The sequence below is a fragment of the Silurus aristotelis genome, assembly GCF_946808225.1.
Source record: "Silurus aristotelis genome assembly, chromosome: 14".
Classification (NCBI taxonomy): Eukaryota; Metazoa; Chordata; class Actinopteri; order Siluriformes; family Siluridae; genus Silurus; species Silurus aristotelis.
This window is the reverse complement of record NC_139587.1, coordinates 15,656,987-15,676,299: the sequence shown is the minus strand read 5'-3', so window position 1 is coordinate 15,676,299 and position 19,313 is coordinate 15,656,987. Positions and strand designations below refer to the sequence as shown.

Genomic DNA, 19,313 nt, shown 5'->3' with positions numbered 1-19,313 from the left:
AACATGGACTCAGAGTCTGAAGCACAATACAATCCCAATTCCAAAAAAGATGGGAGAAATTTAAATAAATACAAAATGCAATGATTTGCTAATCTTATTAAACCCATATTCTATTAAAATTAGAATACATTTTTTGATGAAAATGAACTATTCTGAGAAAAAACAATTAATTTCTAATTTGATGGCTGCAACATCTCAAACAAGTTGGGACAGAGGAAACAGAAGGCTAGAAAAGTAAGTGTTACTAAAAAGAAACAGCTGGAGGAACATTTTGTAAATAATTAAGTTAATTGGTAACAGGTTAGTAACAGTAAAAAAAAGAGAGAGGCAGAGGCTCACTATTCCGTGTATGCATATTGTAAAACAATTACTGAATAATGTTCCTCAACATCAACATTCCTTTCCCAAAACTCCAGCAACTGGTCTCCTTAATTCCAAGATATATACAGACTGTTGTTAAAAGAAGATGGGATGCTATACAGTGGTAAACATGGCCCTGTTCCAACTTTTTAGTTTTTCCTTAAAAATGTACATTTCCTCAGTTTAAACATTTGATATATTTTGTATATTCTATTGTGAATAAAATATGGGCCATTGAGATTTGCAAATCATAGCATTCTGTTTGGAACTTTTTGGAATTGTGGTTGTAAGTAGGAGTACATCATAAGACACACACACACACACACACACACACACACACACACACACACACACACACACACACACACACACACACACACACACACACACACACACTTTCACAATCACAGGGTCAAGTTAAAGGAGGCCAATCCACCTACTGCCATGTTTTTGGGAGGTGTCTGAAAATATTTTAAATACAATTTTTACATTTCCAAGTATTTGGAAAAACATGTCATCTAATAAAGGTGTAATAAAATTGTTTTTTTTCTTCTCTTTTCTATTTATTACATTGCGTCTTGTAAAGTTTTTCCTTTTTTCCAAAGAGTCTGGCGTGTTTCATTAAACCTCAGCACCTGTAACCTCTAGTTTCCTATTTCCAAAAAGAATTGCAAGAATCTCTAAAAACAACTGAGATGTGGCTGGATTTGAATTCATATAACAAATGATTTAGTTGCGTAAACGTTTGTTAAATTAGAATATGTTCATTAATCTCAAGGGACAGAGGTGTGCATAAAGGGTGTAACCTTGTAGAAAAATCCCATAGAAAGTGATGCATTTGTTACAGACTGCTCTAATGTAAATAGTAGATAAACTCATTTCGCAACTTAAGAACGATGAGGATGGATTTGGACTGCAATATAAACAGTTTATTACAATGGCTTAGGACTGATGTTTGCATGAACAGTTTTGCATTATGAAGATCCATTACTGAACATCACACCTCAACAGTGATTGAAATACAATATACAATCTAATAAATGGACATTATGGATGCCACTGACTTGCTCATTAGGGATAAACTTATAAATGTAAATGTTAGAGCCTCTTTATCATTGCAAAGCTGCTTTGAGAAAGAAAACGTCGGTTTTTAAAAGTTCTCTTCAAATAAAATAGAATTGCATTGAATTAATTGCTGCAGTCTCCTAACACATTTCTCCGTTAACGCTTTGCTGAAAAACAACTTAAAGCATTTCTGCTTTAAATGACCGGAGCTATGCGGGTTTTCTCCCCTGCTGAGGTAGAGGTTGTAAATTCCTGGTTGAAGTCGGTGTTAGTGTGAACATAGCGCTTGGATCAAATCCCGGATTTGTTTTTTTTCCCCCTCACCGCGCACGAGCCTTTTAAGCGCTGCGCGAGACCCAAACCGTTAGAGCGCGCGCAGGCTGAACATCAGCAGCAACCTTGAGAGAAAACCGCTGTCTCATTTACATACAGTCTTACATTTGGGTAAGTTTTATATTAAAATTAAATTATATATTTTTTTTACTTCTCTTAAATCTTTTATATTCAGTGACCGACTGTTACATCCTAAGTGTCTGAAGGAGCGATACAGAAGGTCTTTTCTCCCTGCTGCTATTAGACTTTACAATCAGAGCTGCTCCCAGTGATCCAGTCACCAAAATACACACAGTTATTACTGTTTAACTGCAATTATAACAATAACAAACTTTTTAAGCAACAAATGTGCAATAACAATCATTTAAAACAGTGCAATATTACCTGTGTGCAATATGTCTGATAGCTTATATAGTTGCTCTGATCTCTTTTCTTCTTTTGTATACATTGTGTTGTATAAATACTATATACTGTATTATGTCTCTATTCTTTTATATATTTGCACATTTCTTTTTCCTTGGCTGCTGTAACTGATACATTTCCCCACTGTGGGACGAATAAAGGTATATCTTATCTTAGCTTATCTTATCTGATCATATTATATATATTTTTATATATATAAAATATATACATATATATATATATATATACATATATACTCTATATATATACAGTATATATATATATATATATATATATATATATATATATATATATATATATATATATATATATATACTTTTTGTGTGTGTGTGTGTGTGTGTGTGTGTGTGTGTGTGTGTGTGTGTGTGCGTGTGTGTGTGTGTGTGTGTGTGTGTGTGTGTGTGTGTGTGTGTGTAAGAAAGCGCTCTCTACTGTCAATTAAATTCCCTCAAAGACGGTAATATTATCAATGCTAATGTCTCACACTGAGGTTTTTTCTCACATATTTCAAAAATTCATAAATAAATTTTTTCCTTTTACAGTGATATAAACTAATTTAGTATAAAAAAACCGAACCATTACTAAAGTTTACTTTAAATAAATACCTGTTTTTAATAGCACGAGGATTGTCTCCACTCAGTTCAAGAATAACCTGATGATCATATGTTTAACTAAATAAAATAAAATAAAATTAAACAAAAGCCAAGTAACAAAAGAGTTATTTTGGACATAATATAACCTTTTTTTTGTCTTTGTTTTTCCAGATAGAAAGATATGTATAATTTATGTTTATAATTTAATCCTAAATGCATCAGTTAATATAGTAATTTCATATTACATATTTATTTCATAATATTCATGTTTTCTTAGATTAAACCTGACTCACACTGATTTAACGGGCAAGACCTGCCCCAGGCATTTAGACCTCATTAAGACTCATACAAATGTACTTCAGCCCAGCAAAATCCATGAGCTTATTTCTCTCCAGCAATCTCACACACCTGGAAGTTGGGCCAATAAAGTGACATCATGTCGCTTGGCGCAACCATTAGCTCCTTCTACTCTTTTCCTCCCAGTGGGAATTCTTTTTTTTTTCATGTCAGTCTTTTTTAGTCATTTTATACTTCCTCAGAATCTCTGATCTTTTTGCTTTGTGCCTGCAGAGCACATAACATTAGAGCATCATCATCCTGGCAAAAGATAGTATGAGGTTAAGTGGTTCATCCATAAAAGGTTTGTACAGAGAGCACTGTTTGTACTCCTGGCTTAAGGATTCGAGAAAATTTTTGGAACACAATTTGTGCAATTAGTCACCAAAGGAGCTTACAGCAGCTGGAATCCTTCATTCCCCAGTCTTGTTTCTCTGCCCTCCACTAGGGGGAACCTGTGAGACTATAACTTAAGCGTCTACCCTTAGCGCTGGAGGTCCTAATTAGGTAATGTGGAGCCGCGGAGACATGTACTGAAACATTCTGTCCACTAGGGGGCACACTTGTGTCCCTTAACCTCTGAATTTCTTATCCATTATTAATTTTTTATCTCCAGCAGTCTGGATGTGAGCCACATGAATGTCCATTAGCGATAATACTAAACAGTTCTGTTTAATATTACATAGTTGTAATATTAACTTATATAACGTATATGTAGCTTTATGTTGTTTTATGTAGCATCAGGGTTCTGGAGGAGCGTTGTTTCATTTCACTGTGTACCGCGTCAGCTATATATGGTTGAAATGACAATCAAGGCTTCTTGACTTGACTTGACTTGACTTGACTTGACTTGAACTGCATTGTGCACATTCAACTCACCACAAAGGAATGAGGGAGGATGAACCAAATTCTAAGGACCTAAGCTAAGCTGAAAAAGATACATAGATATAAATTGAGAGAAAAACGTACCTAAGTGTTGTATGGATTTCTATCTTACAAACCTGAAACTTTTAAGCAGGTGATCTGGATAGGGCTTTTTACATTTTGTAAAAATATTAAGTATTTATTATGTGTTAGAGTAAAATAATAGAAAAAAGTATGCATATGAATAATTTTCTCAGGAAAATCAAAAGGCCATCACACTTTGTTGACCTGCAACTGGTTTTGGATTTGTTTCTCAGAAAATGGGTGATATTACAGAATTGGACTCAGAACTGAGTTGAATAAATAATGCTGTGCTCACCTGTGTGCTGAATTCTTACATGGAAATATCTTTTAGAAATGTATTCCTAAGAAAATGTATGTAATGTTTTGCTTATTAAGAGCTGACTATTCCAAGAAAGCATACATGTTGTGTGTGTACTTGGTAGTGGGAATTTATAAGGATTATTTGTTCATAACATGAAGTAGATGTGAATGGTAAACTGGAAAGATAGAGCTCCCTAGTGAGAGCTAAGGCTTAGTGCAGGCACGTTTAAAATGCTGCTTATCCAGACTGCCCCAAGTTTCCTGTCTCTCTGTGTGCTCTCACTTCACATTCTTACAGTATACAGTACAGAAGTGTACAGTATGAATCTACATATAAATATGAGCCATCATTAGCCACAAGTAGAATCGTTGTTTTTAGAGATGGCTCAGGATAATTTAGGCATACAGGACAAACCTGAGCTCAATTTGGAGTCTGGTTGTACTAACAACCTGTGTCTAGACGTCAACAAGCATGTCATCAGATGGTTTAAACTAGTTGGGGACTGGGGAGGGGCTTGTAAAAAGCATTTGTTATCACTGAGCTCATGAGTAATGTACAGTTGGTCTCTTAAATTGTTTAAATCACTTCCAAACCAGACCTGTGTCGCATTTGTGCACATTTTTAAAAGTAATATTTGCTTTAGTTCCTGTATTGGGCGACATGTATTGGACTCTACATAAGTAAAGAGATGTAGATGATGTCTCTTTTTTGTCTCTTTGTGAGCTTGGAGAGCTCTGCTGTTCATTTTAGATTTTCAGATAAAAACTTGCCCCTAATAGTGAAGAAAAATATCTGGCAGTTTTTGTTAGAACTTCCCTTTGGAAAGGAGCTTTGTGGTGTTGGGTCTTGTTTAAATCCTAGGTATATTTTTGTGCATATGAACAGCTTCCTGAAACAGTACTCTCCGCTCCACTGGATGTTTCTCAGTTCCTTAAGATCTCACACACCTAAACTGTGAGATTACCCCCCTCCCGATGATCCTATCTGATACTTGTCTCACATATGTTGACCTTCATAATCGGCGTTTATGAACGGGCTGCAGACGGTCCACCCGGATCAAGAGCAGTGCCTGTTTCTGTGTGGAGGGGGTAAGATAACAGATGAGTGAGGCGTTGTTTATGGGTTGTGCCAGTGGGAGTACGCAGAGCTATTTCAGGCCTTCAGAAGGGATGGTCTCAGCAGAGGACAGGTGGGATGGCAGAGAAAGCTTTCCATCTCTATTGTATAATATAATCACAGCTGCATTTCCAACAAATGACTCATTCTGGCCAATGTCAACATTCTAACTTTTCAGAAATGTTATTTATGGAGACTATTTAAAAACACATACATTAACCATGTCACTATATGTCATATCATCAAGTGTCTGAGCAGTTATTGGTTCGAAAAGTAAAGACATCTAATGGAAATGGAAACAAATAAACAAAGAAATGTAACAAATTTTGTTACAAGTGTGAAAAATCCACAAAGGCATCATAAAAAAATAAAAAAATAAATAAGTAAATGTTATTTATATATATATATATATATATATATATATATATATATATATATATATATATATATATATATATATATATATATATATATAATAGGCCACTTTAATATGTTTAATCCAAAACTCAGTCATTTAAAATCATGTTGCACTATTATTAATGTTAATTTGAATCTATTAAGAGTTTTAATATACATATGAAGGATAGTTTAGAAATGAAGAAATCTTTTGTTTCCAACAGGAACAGCATTTCAGAAAGAGCACCAAATTAGTGTTACACTCCAACATGTCTGAACCTTCAACCCACTGAAACATACTAATGTTTCTTCTCTTTAATACCAAAACAATTTTTGTAGAAAAAGTGCAGGAATGTCTACTACATTTCATACATTGTCATTATAAATTGTTGCACTGAAAGTCAGCAAAAAAAAAATTAAATGTATATATATATATAATGCAAATAGTTATGCTCAGGTATTTGAGTTAAGTGATGGAAGTTATAGTCACAGCACTATAAATAAACAGGCAACTAAAGGTAACCACTAATCATGAAAGGATGAGACATGATCTAACAATCTGATACATACATTATAAAAGGCTAATGGCCAAAAGGTACAACAAATCCACTTGATCCAAACACAGACACAAATACGTGAAACCTGATGTTTGATAAATTATAAACACAAATGCATTATGTAAACACAGTAAGAAAGCTGTATATATACAGTTCCCTTCTGAACCTTAAGCCTTTTGCAAACAGATGATCCACTAATCCATTTAAGTACACAAATACCAAGCATGCAAATGTTAAGAGATGCTTCTTGGTATCTAAATCCCTGTTGCTTCAAATCTCTTTCTGTATTAATAAAAGGAATTAATTCTCTACCTGCCTTATCTCCTTTGGCATACCCTAACATGGTTAGTGGTTTAAATATGATAAAGCATGGGGCAGCTTTGGCCAGAGAGTGTTTTGGGGGTGGTTTGAAGTTGGGGTTATGCAAACACAGAGTGTGGTATTGGTGCTAACTGGGTGTGGGTGTGGTTTTTACAGGGTATATATATAACTGTGAGGGTACTTTTTATTTATTCTCTACATTGACTTCATTGTTCCAAGATCTTCTTTCTTCCACTAGAAAACAACCATGACGTTCTACAGGCACTCAGGTAAAAAAAAAAAAAAGTGGGATATAGATTTTTTGGATTGGTGCTTGTTCTTTCCACACTTAAATTCTGGGATGAATCGCCCTGTGTGCTATAACCTGGTGGATGATCAATTTATCAGTATTATGATTGTGCTGTAGGATTTGGAAAATGTGTTCCACTGACGAGTTTTTTTTTTTTTTAATCGTATGCTTTCCATACAAATCCCATGTAACACTAATTCGATGTTTATTCAGGTGTGAAGGATAATTTTGGCAAAGGCTTTTCTGTGACCTTCGGTTTATTGTTAGGTCATAAATATTTACACAACTGTGGTTTCAACTGTATGACTGAATTGTTCTTTATGAAAGGGTTAGGGTTAGGGTTTGTCTATCATTGCTGCCTATTTCTCAGTGACTCAATGTAGACCTTTACAGATGAGCCATGTTTTTCCCACTGGGTCAAACTGGTATTTTATTAAACCCTTTGGCAGAACACACCAATAGTGCTCAGGTCACATGGAGGAGGATCAGATTCCGACTCTACAGTACAATACATTATTTCTTGTTATGTCTGGCGAGTGAAGACCCATTCCAAGAAATCTACAATGCTTTAAAGTTTAGTTACAACATATTTAGAAGTATTATTCAAGCTCAAAGATGGAACTAAACCCAAACATTATATGTACAGAAGCAGAGATATCTGTTCTGTGAATGGACACCAATGTTTTGAACCCTCATGAAAATATTACAGTAAAAAATATAAAGGTTTAACTATTGGATTTATTATAATTATGAACCTTTACAAGTATCAATGTTAATGAAAATAAAGTATTTCCTGTATTGATAAAGCCCTGATTATGTTGAACTGATTTCTTCAGTACTTGTAATACGTATATATATATATGTATAGATCACCATCAGTTATGTTAACTCATTGAACTGGAGGAAAGAAAACACTAAGACTGCTGCCAGGACCATTCTACTGGGACAAAGTAATCTGTCCTTTAAAAAGCACTCTCTTGTCAATAGCCAGAATATTTAGCTCCGTCACTATTAAGTGAATGTGTAAAAGCTAGTTGGAACTTATAATTGTGGCCAGTTGGATAGCTGTCCTTTCATACATATCCCTCAGATGTTTGGTATGTGGTTGCTGGGCTGTGCATGATCACAGCCAACAGTGAGGGAGAACGGATTAGCCTGAGACCATTCATCATCCCATTCTCATCTTTCATACATGGCTTTAATGGAACATCTGAGTCACCACCACAGATATACAGCTGCAATGTCATTGTATTTTCTTTCATAGGTTAAAATAAAGCTTCTGACCTTTGGTGCTGTTATCACCACTAAACTAATCAATCTTAAAAAAACAAAACAACAACAAACAACTACTCCTGCATTGTTAGACTTTATAAATACTATAAATACTGTATATCGTCTAACCCTGGTTGGATCTGCTTGTGTATATTCTTTATCTGCACTATACTGCCAAGTGTTTACATTCACAAGGCTCATAAAGACAGAATAATGTCTGATCAAAATGTAACTTTCTCCCGTCACTACAGGCCCAAGAAGCTATCTCAGCTCCATCATGACCGAGCGCTTTAACTGCTTCTACTGCAGAGACGACCTGCATGGCAAGAAGTACATCCAAAAGGATGAGAAGCACGTGTGCGTGCGCTGCTTTGACAAGCTCTGCGCCAACACCTGTGCAGAATGCCGTCGACCCATAGGAGCTGATTCTAAGGTGGATTTCCTGTTTAGTACCAGAGAGAGATATACCCTGAGAAAATATCATGTTTATCACCAATTCCCCAATTACAATATACTACAGTTTAATAGATAATGAGTGTGATATTTAATAAGTGTAAATAAGTGAAGCCGACATCTATATAAGGAGGCGTTCTCATTCTTTTTATCCCTTCCTTTTTAAGGAGCTGAATCACAAGAACCGCCACTGGCACGAGGACTGCTTCCGTTGTGCCAAGTGCTACAAGCCACTGGCCAACGAGCCTTTCGCAGCTAAAGATGATGGCAAGATCATGTGCGGGAAGTGTGGCGCTCGCGAGGACTCGCCCCGTTGCCAGGGCTGCTTTAAAGTCATCATGCCTGGTGTGTGATTCCACTCATTCAAACCGGTGTCTGTTATTACACATTATACAGCACTTCACCACTGTTTCTCTTCAGGGTCTCAAAACGTGGAGTACAAACATAAAGTGTGGCATGAGGAGTGCTTCATCTGCTTCGAGTGCAAGCAGCCGATCCGTTCTCAGAGTTTCCTGACCAAGGGGGACGAATTTTACTGCGGCACATGCCATGAGAAGAAGTTCGCCAAGAACTGTGCCCGCTGCAAGGAGGTGACTGCTGCGAGTGCAGTCTAACACAGATTCCCTCTAGTGCACAGATTATACTGTAGAACCGGAGAGAAGAAATAGCCATTATGCTATATTTTATTATCCTAGGTCAGATTTCTGTGTTTTAATGTCCGATTTCAAAATATGCTTTTGTGTCAAATATTTTCCAGCCCATCACCTCTGGTGGAATCAATTATCAGGATAAACCGTGGCACTCTGAATGCTTTGTGTGCCACACCTGCAAGAAGCCACTGGGTGGCGCTCGCTTCACTGCTCACGAGGATGACTTCTACTGTGTGGACTGCTACAAGACCTCTGTGGCCAAGAAGTGCTCTGGATGCCAAAATCCTATCACCGGTAAATATGACATGTAGTGACATAAATAAATGTATTGTCAGTTTTCAGAAAACACGCATGTTGATGTGCACAGCTGCCACTCACAGAGCAACATAAATTAATAAATCATTGACGACTCATAGGTTGAAAAAATTGATCATCTCCTTTTTGACACCCGCAGGATTTGGCAGAGGGACTAATGTGGTAAACTACGAGAACCACACTTGGCATGAGTACTGCTTTAACTGTAAGAAGTGCTCTCTGTCCCTGGCCCACAAGCGCTTCGTCATGCAGGAAGAGAACATCTACTGCCCAGACTGTGCCAAAAAGCTGTGAGACTGAAGTTGCTCTTCTCAGATTACATTTAAAGAAAGATTGACACATTATACCGGTGGTAATCGATTCATTATCAGTGTTTTTTTGCTCTTTAAATGGTGAATCAATAAGCAACCAAACTAATCAAACAAAGAAAAAGTACTGACTTGCAAATGTTTTAGTGATGAGATACAAGTAGCAATAGTGAGTGGTGTGTAATTACTGCAGACACATTTATAGTCACAATAAATACGCATTTAAACGTTTATATTGTTATCATAACTTCACAGCGAAACATGAGTCTCTGGTGAGCGGTAATGCTAAGCAATTATTTCATGTTAATATTTCATTTTCACGATGTTAATTCAGGCTTTACTGGAAGATTTCTCGTCATCAAACTTTAAAGGAAAATGTATTTTGTCTGTTTTAGCGCAACACCTGAGTATTGTGAGTTTTTTTGGATTTATGACGTGTGTGACACACATTTAACATGAATCTTTCGGCATGCAACAATGTTAGTATATACTTTATTCATGGCATTTCGGGTGAAGTGACATTGAATCAGAACAATAAATTTCAAGCTTCGTCTAAAGCCTTCATTTATGCATTATGAAAGCACAACTATATTACAGTAGGTATGGGCAACTTTACATCAAAAACTGACTTCTTTTATCTAACAAAACTTTTATTTAAACAGTTTGATATATTTTCCAGTACAGTTTGGGAAATTTCACAAGTAGAATTAGAACTTTTCTATTTTAAGATACAGAACATTGCATACTATTTAGGGCACTGGTCAAGTAAAATGATTGTCATGGCCAGCGAAAGCACATCATGAAACATTGAGTTATTAATATATGAAAATAAATATGTCTCACTCTATTCCTAAGGCACCGTTCTATCTTTCAGCCATGGTAAACACTCCAAGCTAGAGAACAGCTCTAAAACCCAAAACACTCAAAAGGTTTACAGGGTCCTGGGACAAAAACAAACAACAACAAAAAAAGCAGCAGCAACAGTACTGGTGTGACCCTGTCCAAGTGACCATGGTAGCGTCCTGCAAAAGCAGCACACGTGAAAAATACACATAATGACTGCATGCGTTTGAAACAGCCACCGCAAGACTACAAGCCCTTTGGGTGTTTAGCATCTTTTTGTACACCACGTGGTAGGAAGCGACTGCTGAAAGGCTCAAATGAAAGAAGTGTTCTGCAGCACATCTCTCCCTTATTGGTACAGGCTTATGGGTTTTTTTCTTGCCTGAGTGTTTGCCGAGTGTCACCACTGGAATTACGGCAGTGTTCGGGTCCTCAATCTAAAGTTACTATGGAGTCTTTTAGAAAAATGCCAATGAATTTTAAAGCTGTGGCAACAACAATAAAAAAAAAAAAATGACACCTTTCATTTAAGTGATCCATGTCTATATTGGAAAGAGTGTTATGAGAGGAATGATGCTAGTTAGTTTATTAGTGAATGACTACGATTCTAAATAGTCAAATGCCCAGTGCTCATTGGCCTTAGTTACTTCGGTGTAAACTAGTGTATAAAAAAAAAGCCCAAGCAGTCCTGAAATAGACTATGAACCTATAACCATCAACGCGACACTTCAAGCACTTGAGCTTCAAGCTTGCAACGACTGACAACAGTGCGAGTAAACAGACAGAAACTCAAACGATATGAATTCTTTTTGCTAGGAGTCCTCCGAACCTTTCTTCTGTATCCACCACCTCGGATTCCAGCATTTTTGACTTCTAAACAAAGTCCACGTGCTTCGTTTCTATGCAGTTACATCAAGACGATCATTATCAAATCAAGAGTAGAGGAATGATCGATCGTTTTTTTATTTTCTACAACATGACTTGCACACAACCTCCTACAACGTTCAAAATTCCTCAGCCATTCATTCCCCAGAAAACAACTAACAAAACCAGGCTTTTTGATGTTCCAGATCAGATGCTGTTATGTAGCAGCAGTACTGATGTGCGCCAGAGAGAAACCAACCAAATTACACTTCCCTTCCACATCCTACATCCCCTAAGTCATAGAATAACAGTTGAATACTGATCCATGTTCATAATACTTACACAAGTACGAATATCATTTTAAATATTATCTTAATATGTGAGATCGATTTTACAAAACATAAAACTGGCTGAGCCACTGGATTAATGATTTAAAAAGAGTGAGAGCAAGAGAAATAAAAATGGTGGTCTCCAAAACCTGACAGAGCTCCGACCCTGAGGGAACGTGGGGTTTAACAGAACACTAGCAATTATTCAAGCGTTGAAAAGAGAACAGAGAATCCCCTCTGTCTAACATCCTACAGGGAACAACATGCACCTAAACAGAGTTTACAGTAATATTCGTATGTGCTGCAATGGCATGTTCGCATGTAACATAGAAATTCACGCTAACGTTCCATCGTTTTAGTATACTCTTAAATTAGACTCTATGCCTAACTGTGTTTACATTTACGTAAAAATATATGTAGAAGAAAATGTAAGCTTGAGGCAATAGCCACAGCCACAAACCTGAAATTTACAAGGTTAAAACTTCATTCAAGTTACATATGTTTTTTTCTTTCTTTCTTTTTGCTTAAGAACCTTCATCTTTTAAAGACTAAAGCAATTTGAAAAGATTTCAGCGGTCTGACATTTAGCACTTTTACCAGTTCCTATTTTCGTCAACTTAATGTATGAAATATCTTGACCAAGATTTGCTAGAGGACAATAAGCAGCTTATTGGCCAGAGAGATCACATTAGTTTGGGAAGAAGCAGAAAATGCAGGTAAGGCGCCACATGCATCAGTGTAACTTTAAAGAATCCGTGCTAAGGCTTGTGCTCTCTCTCTATCGCTCATATATATATATATAAAGAGAGAGAGCGAGAGCGAGAGAGCGAGAGCGAGAGAGAGAGAGAGAGAGAGAGAGAGAGGAGTATCTTGGTATCTCGGATTCATCTTGAAAAGCTTTCAAATAGTTGAGCACTACTCAGTTCACGAACATTTTAAACCAGTGTGTGAGACCGCTGGAGGTTTTTCCCCCTCGGACCTCAACAGCGTTAATTCACATTAATTGCTCTTTTCTGCTTCAATCCACTGACTAACTGGGATCACATGTAACACCTAATCAAAATAAAATGGAATACAAATGTGAAAAAAAGAAAGATAATACAGAAAGCAATAAGTCATAAAAGAAGTCAGAAGAATAAATTACTAAAGATTTTACATAAAAAAAAAAGATCAATACATAAATATTGGTGAGAGCGAGAAAAAACAAAACAAAGATAAATGACTAGATACCATCAATGAAAAAGAAATACAGGAAAACAGAAAATAAAGCATAATGGAAGATTATGTTTCCCTGAAGCATTCTTCTTTTGAAAAAACAAAACAAAAAAAAACCCCCAAAAAAGTATATTCAACTTTTCTTGATGGAGGTGCAGACGTCGAGGTCTTCCTGTGTGATTCACTTTCTCTGGCTGTTCAGGTGAAACTTGGAACTCGACGAGGCAAACATCATGCAGTGCAATTAGCAACCATCCATGGGTGAAGATGTCAAATCAAATCTCTGATGAAAGGGAGAAACAGGACCAGGAGGAAAAGAAAGAGCAATTCAGTTTTATGTAAATATCTTTAAATGGAAGGTAAGAAATAACCTCAAAGTTATACAGTGGGGGAAATAATTATTTAATCCCCTTCTGATTTTGTAAATTTACCCACTTACAAAGAAATTAATAAATTGGGTTTGTGGGAGTCAGAATTCTTGTTAATTTGGTACGGGATCGAATACTTATTTCATGTGACCAAATACAAATTAATTTAATCACCTTCATTTACTTATTTTTTTTATATTTTGTCGCTGTATTCTGTTGAAATAAATCTATTATAAAAAGTCTAAACCAGAGGTGTCCAATACGTCGATCGCGATCTACCGGTAGATCACATGACAAAAAATCTATTTTTATTTTGATTTAATACTATAATTTATATGTAGAAGGTAAATCATTTGGACTTGGTCATTTTATAAGTAGCTCGCATGCTAAAAAAGTGTGTGCACCCCTGTTCTAGACTTAAACTCAAAAAATAAGCAGGGGATCAAATAATTATTTTTCCCCACTGTAACGAGGCACATAAGATACAGGAACTCTATTAAACATTAAAGTTCCTCACCGGACAGGGTTTCAATGGGCTGAGCAGGGTGGAGGGAGTTCACAGGGGCCGACTTGTCATCAAAAGCCACTCTGGGTCCTTCAGGTGCCACACCACACTCTATTAGACCCTGATTACAGGTTTCGGGCTCCATGAGTGGCCGGCCTTTAGTGTGAACCCCGAGATCAATGAACTCCTCAAAGCTCCAGGACCCTGCTTTCCCATTCATTCCCATGTTACAGTCCTGATTCACAAATTCAGAGCCCTCCACCAGATGTGTCTTTGTATAAGAGTTACTAGAGGGAACAGAAATGAATTTTTTTTACTGATAAATTAAGTGACTGTGTTAAGCTATTTTAAACAGAACAGGGTTTAAATGCTTGCTATAAAATGAGTTTAGAGTCCACCATTAGTTAAATCATCCTAAAAGCTACATTTAATTAAACAAACAATCAGAAGAGATTCAGCTCAGCCAGATATCGTCTGGAAAATTCTGGTGAAATCATGTTTTTGAGAAATTATACAAAACCCTATAAGCATTATACAATTTGATAAATCTAATAATGATCTTGAGGAGTATGTTGGGCAATGCATATACAGTGGTATGAAAAAGTGTCCTGAGTTCTTAATTTTTTTGCATGTTTCACACTTGAATGTTCCAGATCATCATACTAATTTAAATATTAGTAAAAGATAAGTGAACACAAAATGCAGTTTTTAAATTAAGGTTTTTATTATTGAGGGAAAACAAAATCCAAAACTACATGGCCCTGTGTGAAAAAGTGTTTGCCCCCTAAACCTAATAACTGGTTGGGACACTCTTAGCAGCAACAACTGCAATCAGGCGTTTGCGAAAACTTGCACTGAGTCTGTTACAGCGCTGTGGAGGAATTTTGCTCCACTCATCGATGCAGAAATGTTGTAAATTCAGCCACATTAGAGGGTTTTGAGCATGAACTGCCTTTTTAAGGTCATGCCACAGCATCTTTGACTTTGACAAGGCCACTCCAAAGTCTTCATTTTGTTTTTCTTCAGCCATTCAGAGGTGGACTTGCTGGTGTGTTTTGGATCATTGTCCTGCTGCAGTACCCAAGTTCGCTTCAGCTTGAGGTCACGAACAGATGGCCAGACATTCTCCTTCAAGATTTTTTTGGTAAACAGCAGAATTCATGGTTCCATTTATCACAGCAAGTCTTCCAGGTCCTGAAGCAGCAAAACAGCCCCAGACCATCACACTACCACCACCATATTTTACTGTAGGTATGATGATCTTTTTCTGAAATGCGGTGTTACTTTTACGCCAGATGTAATGGGACACACACCTTCCAAAAAGTTCAACTTTTGTCTCGTCAGTCCACAGAGTATTTTCCCAAAAGTCTTGGGGATCATCAAGATGTTTTCTGGCAAAACTGAGATCAGCCTTTATGTTCTTTTTGCTCAGCAGCGGTTTTTTCTTATGGTGGAGTCATGAACACTGATCTTAACTGAGGCAAGTGAGGCCTGCAGTTCTTTGGATGTTGTTGTGGGGTCTTTTGTGACCTCTTGGATAAATAATCGCTGTGCTCTTGGGGTCATTTTGGTCGGCCGGCCACTCCTGGGAAGGTTTTTCCACTGTTCCATGTTTTTGCTATTTGTGAATGATTGCTCTCACTGTGGTTTGCTGGAGTCCCAAAGCTTTAAAAATACTTTATAACCTTTTCCAGACTGATAGATCTCAATTACTTTCTCTCTCATTTGTTTCTAAATTTCTTTGGATCTCGGCATGATATCTAGCTTTTGAGGATTTTCTGGTCTACGTGACTTTGTCAGGCAGGTCCTATTTGAGAGATTTCTTGATAGCGAACTGGTGTGGCAGTAATCAGGCCTGGGTGTGGTTAGAGAAATTGAACTCTGGTCTGATAAACCTTTTAACAGGGGGACAGACACGTTTTTACACAGGGCCATGTAGTTTTGGATTTAGTTTTTACCTCAATAATAAAAACCTTTATTTAAAAACTGCTTGTTGTGTTTACTTGTGTTACCTTTTACTAATATTTAAATTAGTATGATGATCTGAAACATTCAAGTGTGACTTGCAAAATCAGGAAGGGGGCAAACACTCACACCACTGTATATAACTAATTACAGATATGTATGATGAGTGTAAATGCATAGTATTACAAAAACAGTTAAAAGGAACAGATATAAACAGGGTCTAAGATTCAAGGTAATCTACAAATTGTAAAATAATGAGAATGTATTTCTCTCAGGTGAGGGACAGACAAGACACTTTATGTACCTGATGGCTGTGGGCTGTGCTGCACTGAGGCCATTGTTGTTTTCTTTGTCGTCCACTTTGGCCTGTTCATTCATATTGTCAAGAGTCTCGTCTGACTCAAGCTGAGCTTCTTCTGAAGACATGGCTCGCTTCTGAATGTCTGATTGGTTGACGAACTCTGTCTCTTGCTCTGACGCCACAAATTGGTCCTCTGTAATCACAAAGATGTGTGAATACTACAAAGCAGACAAAACTTATGTAAATCATAATGAGGTGCAGATTAGAGGGAAGAAAAGCGTACCCATGGTTTCACAGTTAAGCTCGTCAGTAACCTCGTCACCATTCTCATCTGGAATGCCTTCCTCATCGTTTCCCTGCAGAAATAGAGACCCATAAGCCAAACATGTCAAAAGCTACAGCTATATTGTGACATAATGCGAACGCAATAACAGACGATTAGCAGACCAGTAATAGACAATTTTGCAGAATTTGCAATTCCTTTTTTTCCAATATTGCCTGGAATATCCTTCCATATACAACAGCCCTAAATCTAAGCAATACATTATTTAATAAAAAATAAAAAAATAAAAACATAAGGAGACTTGCCTTAAAATCATTTTGGTCCATTTTTCTGGTTCTTTTCATAATTTCCTCGATTCTCTATAAAAGCAAGCAGATACATGAACAAATTTTTTTATAAATGAAACAAAGTCTATTTATGTAACAAATGTAAAAAAAAAAAACCCAACACAAAACAAAAATCTTTATGAACAATGGGAAAAAAATCTGTCAAAATGGGGAAGTATAGTTCAAGGGTTATTGATCGGAAAATCAGGGAATTTATGCCCCAGTAGCGCCTAGCTGCCAATGTTGGGCCCTTGAACAAGGCATTCAAGGCATCAGCGAGGATAAAAAGTAGGACCTGTAGTTTAAATATTTGTTCTTGGTAGGTAAACTGTTTAATTAGGGTTATTTTGTGCCATACTGGCATTTCTGCACAGTCAGTGCAAGGAAAGCCTGCACCATCCGCTCTTCTGAAATGATCACTGCACCAGTCCTGAACCAGGGACTTTTTCCTTAAACGTATATAAATAGCAAGGTGTTGTGTGACTGCTTTGCGTTGGCTCACAAAAAAGTTTCACATTCAAAGTTTACCTTTGTCTGATTCTAGTGTCTTTTAAAATCACTTACATTTTTCCCGTCAGGAAACTGGATTTTATATTGGAGCGGATCTTAACTGAAGAACAACTGGCTATGAGGAAAATCAGCAGATGGAGGGGCTGCTGTTTAGATCTTCTTAGACCTTGCATTTTAAATACGGCAGCCATTGTAAATTTCTGTACAAAACAGTTTTGCAAACAATTTCTCAATGATGTTTAAAATGATGCACAATAGCATATAAGGGAAGTGCAAAACTCGTGTCTGAATCAGCATTTTTTCCCCCAAATGATCATTTCAGTTTTTACTAAATAACATGCCATTAGTGAATGAGGAGAAACTCCACGTTAAAGACAAAAATGATATTGGGAAACGCAGACACCAATCGCTTTCGCATTTGTGTGATCTCTGCACATGCAGAAGGCTTTTACATTGCTTCAAAATACATTTTACTTCTAGCTCGATCATTAGCTGTTATGTTCATCTTCATCAGGCAATAACACTGCTGACCACTTCACACTAGGCAGTTGGACAGAGAGAGCGTTTACAAGTTCACCTTCTTCCTCTCCATGCGCTCCTGCTGGTTCTGCTGCATGATGCGCTCTCTCTCCTGTCGCTGCTTCTCTGCTTCTTCCAGAGCCTTTGCTTCTGCCTCCTCTCGCTGCAATTTTTGCAACACAAAAATCAATAAAACTCACACAATGATTACATCCATCAGTCTCGGTTATGTGTGTGATGCTTATACTGTTTCTTGCCTCTTTCTGTAACTCAGTTCGTTTCTGCTGTTCTTCCAGCTCCAGTCTCTCTCTTTCCTCTTCTGCCTTTTGAGCCTGCTCCTCCTCTTCCCTCTTTCTCTCCTCTGCCCGAACTTTCTCCTCCTCCAAACGTCTCACTCTCTCCTCCTCGGCCAGACGTTCTTCCTCTTCTTTTCTTACCCTGAAATGGCAGAATACTGTTTAAATCTGATCTTACAGTTATAGGAAATGAAAAACAGGACATAAAATTTGCAGCAAGGTCACTTCATATAAATGTGTCTGTAATTACACATCACACAAACTTAATTTAACTAACATTTCAATCCACACTATCTCCTAGAATTCACTCTCAGAAAAACACAACCTTATCCACTTTCTTTAAAGAAACATTTAGATAATCATTTGTACAAGAAGCCAATTTTTATAAACAGAATAATCAGACTTATTTTTTTTATAAATGTAATCATTATTTCCAGTTAGAATGACAAAATTGCAAAAAATAAATAAATAAATAAAAATAAAAAGTTACGATGTACAGTGAGGAAAATAAGTATTTGAACACCCTGCTATTTTGCAAGTTCTCCCACTTAGAAATCATGGAGGGGTCTGAAATTGTCATCGTAGGTGCATGTCCACTGTGAGAGACATAATCTAAAAAAAAAAGAAATCCAGAAATCACAATATATGATTTTGAAACTATTTATTTGTATGATACAGCTGCAAATAAGTATTTGAACACCTGTCTATCAGCTAGAATTCTGACCCTCAAAGACCTGTTAGTCTGCCTTTAAAATGTCCACCTCCACTACATTTATTATCCTAAATTAGATGCACCTGTTTGAGGTCGTTAGCTGCATAAAGACACCTGTCCACCCCATACAATCAGTAAGAATCCAACTACCAACATGGCCAAGACCAAAGAGCTGTCCAAAGACACTAGAGACAAAATTGTACACCTCCACAAGGCTGGAAAGGGCTACGAGGAAATTGCC

At 36.9% G+C, this 19,313-nt stretch overlaps 2 protein-coding genes and 1 long non-coding RNA gene across 9 annotated transcripts in view; 2 read left to right on the top strand and 1 right to left on the bottom strand.

The window, feature by feature from the left end:
• Positions 1 to 1,749: 1,749 nt before the first annotated feature.
• Positions 1,750 to 10,883, top strand: fhl1a (four and a half LIM domains 1a). 2 transcript variants are annotated; one of them, XM_083561430.1, is made up of 6 exons: positions 1,750 to 1,869; positions 8,562 to 8,743; positions 8,931 to 9,108; positions 9,184 to 9,353; positions 9,521 to 9,707; positions 9,868 to 10,883. In XM_083561430.1, the coding sequence occupies exons 2-6, from the start codon at positions 8,588 to 8,590 to the stop codon at positions 10,020 to 10,022; spliced, it is 846 nt and encodes a 281-aa protein (XP_083417556.1). In that variant the 5' UTR covers positions 1,750 to 1,869; positions 8,562 to 8,587; the 3' UTR covers positions 10,023 to 10,883. The 2 variants fall into 2 exon arrangements, with proteins under 2 accessions (XP_083417556.1, XP_083417555.1); XM_083561429.1 differs by lacking the exon at positions 1,750 to 1,869 and adding an exon at positions 6,860 to 7,018 and having other exon boundaries at positions 9,868 to 10,593.
• map7d3 (MAP7 domain containing 3) overlaps positions 10,669 to 19,313 on the bottom strand; it is a 30,889-nt gene continuing 22,244 nt past the window's right edge. For 5 of the 6 annotated variants that reach the window (XM_083561421.1, XM_083561422.1, XM_083561423.1 and 2 more), the window contains 3 exons: positions 18,322 to 18,502; positions 18,123 to 18,227; positions 16,850 to 17,068 (listed from right to left, as the gene is read on the bottom strand). In XM_083561421.1, coding sequence (XP_083417547.1) covers positions 16,865 to 17,068; positions 18,123 to 18,227; positions 18,322 to 18,502 — 490 coding nt within the window. In that variant the 3' untranslated portion in view covers positions 16,850 to 16,864. Of the gene's footprint in view, positions 13,571 to 14,172; positions 14,448 to 16,429; positions 16,620 to 16,709; positions 16,783 to 16,849; positions 17,069 to 18,122; positions 18,228 to 18,321; positions 18,503 to 19,313 lie in introns of those variants that run through there. The other variant, XM_083561426.1, reaches the window with a different exon arrangement.
• On the top strand, positions 16,710 to 17,100 carry LOC310737221. Its single transcript, XR_014536785.1, has 2 exons — positions 16,710 to 16,776; positions 17,009 to 17,100. It is a non-coding gene; the product is annotated as an uncharacterized lncRNA (long non-coding RNA).